The 7,355-nt window shown below is 41.5% G+C and overlaps 1 protein-coding gene across 1 annotated transcript; it reads right to left on the reverse strand.

The window, feature by feature from the left end:
* Window positions 1–6,449: 6,449 nt before the first annotated feature.
* On the reverse strand, window positions 6,450–7,034 carry LOC138000904 (uncharacterized). Its single transcript, XM_068847575.1, has one exon. It carries the CDS (start codon window positions 7,032–7,034, stop codon window positions 6,450–6,452), a length of 585 nt encoding a protein of 194 aa, XP_068703676.1.
* Between the last annotated feature and the right edge of the window lie 321 nt (window positions 7,035–7,355).

Genomic DNA, 7,355 nt, shown 5'->3' on the forward strand with positions numbered 1-7,355 from the left:
TGCGCCGGCATATGGACACATGCGGTACGGTAAGTGTACATTGAGAATAAATGAAAAATAATCTGCTGTAAACATTCTCATTAGTAGTGCTAGGTTCTATTGACTAGTGAAAAGTTATACCCTGCTTTATCGCTAAGACTAATTTGTAATAATTTTCAGGATGATAATGACGATCCCCAACCAATGCTGGAAAGTGGCCCTCCGCTAAGTGATAACAATAGGTAAGAGAAAAGAATGCCCAAATTGGCTATTCACCGGTGGTCCTTATTTCAATATTTATAGTTATGAGGTCGAACGCACTATTTAACTTCCTTTTTTATTTGTAATTTGCATTTCTTGTTATCATTTTCTGCGTATGTGTGTTTTCGCTATCTCCGTATTGGAAGTAGTGGCGCAAATGATGTCATCCAAGCTGGAGCTGACAGCAATATAACTTCTGAAAGGTCAGTCTTTTCTTAGTCTAATGCTCAGAATTGCTCGGTATTACAACCAATCAGCAAACAGTTGAGATTTTCAATTAAAAAGAATTAAATTACGATTTAACCTTGGACCAGCTGTGTTGGAAAGCGTATGAAGACCCCCTGCAATTAAATGACCCAAAAAAGCGTAAAGAGAAAAACACTGATCACTGGTAGCCTAGATTGCAGGTTTCACTCATTCAGTCTCAGACAATCAAACCTACACTCTATTTTCCCACTCGACGAAGCACGACAAAAAATTATCGACCAATAATCAGAATACTTTGATTAAAGATTATGGATAATACACCTTCAAGGTGAAAAAAATAGAAATAGACATTGGCTTGTTCTATTCCGTAGAGAAACATCTACGACTTTGAACGTCACAAGAGGACACCCGAGTGATGATGATGATTGTGATGATGAAACCATAACAGTAGCTGAAAAGTAAGTGTCACGTCACAATGCTATAACGTATAAAACTCGCTCAAAACAGAGACAAGATAACATTGAGAACCCATATAGGAAAGTTTGGGCCATGTTAAGGGAGCATGACGCACGCTAACAACTCTTTGAAATCTACAAGCGTACAAGTGCCTAGATTTGGAGCGAAAAAGGCTTAACATGAGTGTCCTTTCATGGATGCAGTGTGGCCCAGTGGTTAGGGCGCTCTCCTTGAGAGCTGGAGATCCCTGGTTCAAGACGCGTCATGAACACTCGTTGAATTTGATCCTGGTAGTCCCTGGTTCAACTTTTCCAGCTGCTCTTGTAAATAGCCAACTGGTTTGCCTCCGGCCAGTTGGGATTTTTAACAGTTGTTATTCTGTTCCGTCGTTTTGTTGTGTTTCATTGGCCCTGAAGAGCCCCTATGGGGAGCAGTCAATTAAGTATGTATGGTATGTTAAATAACAATAGGACTTTCCTTCTAGATAGGACACTTCATTTATGGAACACCTACAAAAGGCTATAAAGGAGACCTTGTTGTCGACGTGAGTTATATTTATTATCCTTACTTATTATTATTGGGAGTTACTTGATATGATTCCTTTGCAGCAACAACGATAATTTATTTCAGTATTTAAGCATGAGTACATGGTATAATAGGTAATAACAGATGGCTTGTTTCATGTTTGTCTTATTGTAGGGCCACCTGCAACGACCCGGTGACCGTGTTGAAGATTTACCCGGGCAAATTTTTACGTGGAAGGGCACTTGACATTGCAAACGAAGAAGAGCCATGTAATGGAAACACCATTGAGATATTCGTCTCCCGTCAGTCCCTGTACAGTGACGCAATGTCGGAGCTTGTGACCCCCCCCCCCCCCCCCCCGATACAGGATGTAAGCTATCCACTGGAAGTGACTTTCATTGGGGAGAACGCAGAAGATTACGGTGGGCCGCGGAAAGAGTTTTTTGGTTGCGTCATGAGATCGATTCGAGACAAGTTGTTTTTCGATACGGGAAACGGAGAATATAAACTCACAAAAGACTTAACAGCGTTAACTGAAAATCACTACTTTGGAGCCGGTCTCACATTTGGTAAGAAAATATTTACATCGTTTTCCCCTTCCCCATTGTCCTAACGCGACGTGTCTTATTTTGAATTATTTACATTCAATATCCATAAACTGAACTCGCGTTTTTCTCACCTATAGGCTTACATACTGACCCGTGGAGATGACGACAGGCTTAAACAACAAATCAGATTTCAATATAATAAAATCACTTTAGAAACATCACTGACGACAGGAGAAAACCATCATTAAATATATTTCCATTTAACCAGGTCTCAGTATGCTGCAGGGTGGGCCATTGCCATGTTTTATGCAGGAAGAGCAGATGCAGAGATTAGTCGGTGAGACTGCAATGGAGCTTAGCGATGCTGAAAAGCAGTTTCAGTTGGGATTGGCTAAAGTTGGTCTTTTGGAGGTAAACGTTTTCCAGTTCCTTTACAGAAAAATTTTACGACTAGAGATGTATACGAACGTTACGGTTCTACACCATATATCTGTTATTTGATCCACATCTTTCATATGTCGAATAACTTAGAACAAAAACTTCGCATTCTTATTTGGTCAACAACTACTCGTGAATAACAGTTTTCAAACTAATTCCATAGTTCCGGTTCACATGCAGGATGATAATATTTGTTTTTTTGAACGGTAACCACGCTGCTGTTTTCCTTGTTCTTACAACTCATAAAGCGGAAACCATGTCTAGTTTTTCTGTTGAGAAAAACGGCGGTAGTCCCCTTGACTAAAGCGAAGCTCATTAAGTTGCTGAGGCCACGTTTCTCAGAGGAGGGGAGCAATCAAAGACAGCAAGAAAACGCAGCCTATAGGACCTTCTTAGAGTACCTCAAAGAAGTTACAGTTGAGCAAACATGATTTTGTAGGACTAAATTACAACAATGATGATAGTGAACAGTCACCGTAATAGCGTGGCCATTTCATGCTGATAAGTAACATCTTCCTTGTTATTCCTTATTTTTCAGCTGGTAGAAGAGACAACGTCAGTCTACCAAAGATTCTGAAATTTGTTACTGGAAGTGAAATAGAACCCGTCTTGGGGTACGCCATAGACCCTCGCATAGAATTTGACAAATACGCACCATCAGCCTTGCCAACGAGCAATACTTGTATCAACAAGCTCACATTAGCTATTGGTGATAACTTACCCCCTGACCGAAGCGACATATATGACTTCTTTGACTATGCTTTTACAAGTGATTACTTCGGGATTATATAAGGAACGACAACCATAATCTCGTGCATCGGTGTTTGAAAATATTCGAAATGATGGGAGTGTTGTTTTTTATCGATTAAGGCAATTGTCAATATAGTGAAGGCAGTAATCCCTGCCTGCATGACCGCGTTGGCATTGGGTTTACTTAATTACTTTAATTGGTGAAAACAAAGCAGTGGGAAGTTACAGCAAGTTTCAATTGAGTGTCGTAAAACCAAACCCAAAGTAATTACTTTGGCCAGTCAAAAAGGACTGGGACAATCCGGCCAACCCATCAAAACTCGAAGTAATTACACGTAACTGACACAAAGCGCGGGAAAATGTGTACGCGTGAGGCACGATTGGTTTTGGTTTCACTTCAGATGGGTTGAAAAAATGGCGCGAGAACTTTGAACCAATCACTGAGTGAAGTAATCATAAGGCAAAGAAATTATCTATTTATTTTCGACTCTCAATTGAAAAGCGCTCTGTGCTTACTGGTTAACCGTAATTGACCACTTGTAGTGCGCTCTCTTTGATTGCATTAAGGCTGCATGACAATTATTTGACTTTGATTTGGTGAAACGCACTATTAACAATCACTAGGTCTCTTTTTGGTGCTGTTATAAGAGAATAGCTTGAGTAAATATTTACACCCATGTAACAAAATCAGTAACTCGTGAAATTAACTAACTCCCCGTTTGGAATAAATATATTTCTTTGGGCGATTTAGTTTAGTATCTTGGGATGTTTTTACGGGGCTGCGCTGTAATGTGACGAGCCCATAGGGCGAGTCAAAATACAATGAGAGAGTAACAATATCCCACGAAGTTACACACTAAATCGTGTAATAACCTAGTTATTATTCAACTCAGTTGGAAAAAAAGAAGGAACGTAAATTAATTTTGCCTCCTCCTGTGACAAACTATCCTACGTGACTATTCATCGAGCGACCGTCCGGGTTTCGCGCGCTTATTCTAGGTTGCTGTTGATGTGTCAAATACGAAAACTTGTCAACAAACTTATCAATCTCATCGTCAAGCAAACACTAAACTGAAAACTTTAATCAGTATATTTACAGATGAGTGCGGCCTGGGATATGAAAGCGAGTCCAGGCCCCAGTTGTTCGAAGGGTGGATAGCATTTATCCAGCGGATAAACACGAGCAAAACAAATTGAGTCATCTAGCCACCCTTTGAACAACTGGGGCCAGGGCGGTTGTTCGAAAGCCGATTAACTTAATTCAGGATTTGCGAAAAAGTTTTTGTTTTCATGTTTTCAAATTTTGCTTTACGTTTCGTCTGATTATTTTTTTTTCCAAGATTGACTTCGTCCAATGTAAAATATCACCGTTAAAGAGCATTTGGGAGTAGAGTAATTAACTCTTTGCGTTTCTTTTTTTCTGCGATTCTGTAGCGTTCATCTGCTTTTGAAGAACCGTGCCCAGACGATTGAGATGAAAACAAGTGCTAAAAATAGATCAAACGAAGGCCTGCGCAAACCCCTTGCAACAGATAAATGAAACTGGCCTTATTGGGTCTCCGAAGCTAAAGTACCGATTATATCTGTATTGCTGCTGCTACCGTGGTACTGTTGTTTCAGCTAGTGAAGAATGTCTAACGAGTGCAGATATGGGGAAATGTCCCATACATCTGTTCCAGCTACTCCTGCCATTTCTTCCTTAAATGCTGAGAGGCCTTCTGCACTCAAAGGACATAATGGTTCCGCAACGATTATACCGTTTGATTCTCCGTCCTCTTCCGGAAGCGGGCCTGATGGATCTACCCCGTAGCTGTCAATCTGATCCTTAAAGATCCAATAAATGGTTAATGTTAGCCTAATGAAGCGTAGTAATGGAAGGACGGAATTTAGTATTCTTGGTTTTTTTTTTAGAGCGTCATGCAGTCGCCTAAATGTCGGGAATTTAACATCATACCGCTATTTTTACTGGGTTGCCCTATGGGAAACCCAGTCGGAAAATAGGTAGATTTCCGTTTTAGTATTTTTTTCCGTTTCGGTAAAAGTCTTGCCTGTTACTCCCCTGGTGAGTGGTGTCTTTGTGCATAGAGCCTTCTGCGCGTATTTTCTTAGGATCGAGAGGGTAGTGGAACTGCGTAGATTTCTCTGGTGGACACAGTAGAATCATTAACTTAGCCTGCAATGGCGTCGAAAGTCATGCAACGCGAATGGCGTTTTAGTGGATCCTTAAACAAAATATACCCTTATGGAGCTCAATAATAGAAAATCAGTTGGATAAACTAGGCATGAATCTCAAAAGCGACGAGTACTGGACTTCGACAACAATCTATCGCCCGTCGAGACGAAATCAAAGTGAGCAGTATTTACCTGAAGTACATGGTAATTTGACACAATTGAGTTTCTTGTCTTCACGCACGCAATGAAATAGGAAGAGGTTTTCGCCTCTAAGAGCAAATATGTTGTTTGTTTCAATAAAATTTTCGCTGGAAAGGGATTCTGTGGTATTTTCTGCCTTTGTGAATTATAATATCATGTTGTGTATTGAATTTTCGAGCTTAAGGTTGAAATGTGATATGGGAGAAGTTTTTTAGTATTGCTCTGTAAGCAGGAAGGGTTCACAGACCTGTTGGAAGCGTGCTTGAGTTTCAACAAAATGAGCCCCAAAATCAGTGAAAACTTGTGACGCAGATGAATAATAAAGTAGCTGCTATTTCCAAAATGATGGAATTACCTGGTGATAAATAACGTCGTACGCGTCTTGGAGAGTAAATTTTGACTTTGCATAAATAAGAGTTGGGCGATTGTGATCTTTGTTTTGACTTCGCTCATTTCATTGTCAAACTTTATAACACTTGACAGAAAAAGAAACTTACAAAAACCCGGTATCTTGCCATCATTTGACACAGATGCTTCACTGTTTGGCGAGTAAACATGCCGCGGTAACTTAATCACGGCGCCCGCTGAATTCCGGCCATGTCACTGTTTGATACACACTTACAACACAGACGCCATGTTGGATCAACAGCCGACCGCGTGGTTTATTCTGATTGGTTAACAAACAATAACTGAATAATCGAACAACTAGAGATCATGGCCAGCGGTATCGCCATACATAATTGCCATACATAACATCCCCCCCCCCCCCCCTTCACATCACAATCTTCAAAACTAAAAAGAAACTGTAAATAAAAGAAAAAGGATAAAATAAAATAATAATCTCAGCATTGATTCATCTGTGTCTGTCATTGTTCATGCTTCATAAAGTGTCCCTTGTAACATAACAACTAGTTACAGGTCTAGTCTGACTGGTTTCCTGACTTGTCTTCCACTTCTAGTCTTATAGAAGGGCGGGTCTTTAGCTTCCGCGATGTCCGCTGGAGGTGGCACACCACCTGCTGGCATTTCCTCAGCAGGTGAGGGATTTAAGTGGTGTTCCTGTGGAGTGGGGTCTACTTGTGGGCGTGCTGGGGACGTGGGAGCCGCATGTGTCTTGTCAGGCTCTGGTTCTGTCTGCTGAGCGATGTTTCCATGGCGTTTACGGTATTCCATATGAGACTTGTTTGAGTCATTTCTTAGAGCCACTCTGTTACGCCTGATTCTTCGGCCGCTCACCTCTACCACGTATGATCTGGGCAAGGCATGTTTCTGGACTACGGTAGCCGCTCTCCACTCCTTTGACCCTGGCTCAGGTCTTACTCTGACATGATCGCCTGCTCTGAGTGGTGGTAGCTCTTTGGTTCCTTGGCGGTCATGGTAGTACTTCTGCTTGTCCTTGCCATGCTTCATTCTTGCTCTTATCTTCTGGGTGCTATGTGTTTCAGGCTCCAATAGACCACGTGCTATTGGGAGTGTCGTTCGAAGCCTGCGACCCATAGAGAGCTGTGACGGGGACAAGTCAATTGCTGGAAGTGGGGATGCCCTGTACTCTAGTAGCGCTTTTCTCTTGTCTTTGTTCTTTCTCCATATAGATTTCACTGTTTTGACTGCGGCTTCAGCCTCCCCATTTGCTTTGGGGTGCTTCGGGCTTACTAGGACATGTTCAAAGGTGTAGCTTTTAGCAAATGTCTCGAATTCCCTACTTGTGTACTGGCTACCACAGTCAGTGACGAGTTTTGCTGGGATGCCGTGTCGACTGAAATGCTCTTTCAGGACTTCAATGGTCTCCAGGGATGTCAGATCCTTCAGTTTGGTCAC

Source organism: Montipora foliosa, chromosome 4, assembly GCF_036669935.1.
Source record: "Montipora foliosa isolate CH-2021 chromosome 4, ASM3666993v2, whole genome shotgun sequence".
In the NCBI taxonomy this organism is placed as follows: Eukaryota; Metazoa; Cnidaria; class Anthozoa; order Scleractinia; family Acroporidae; genus Montipora; species Montipora foliosa.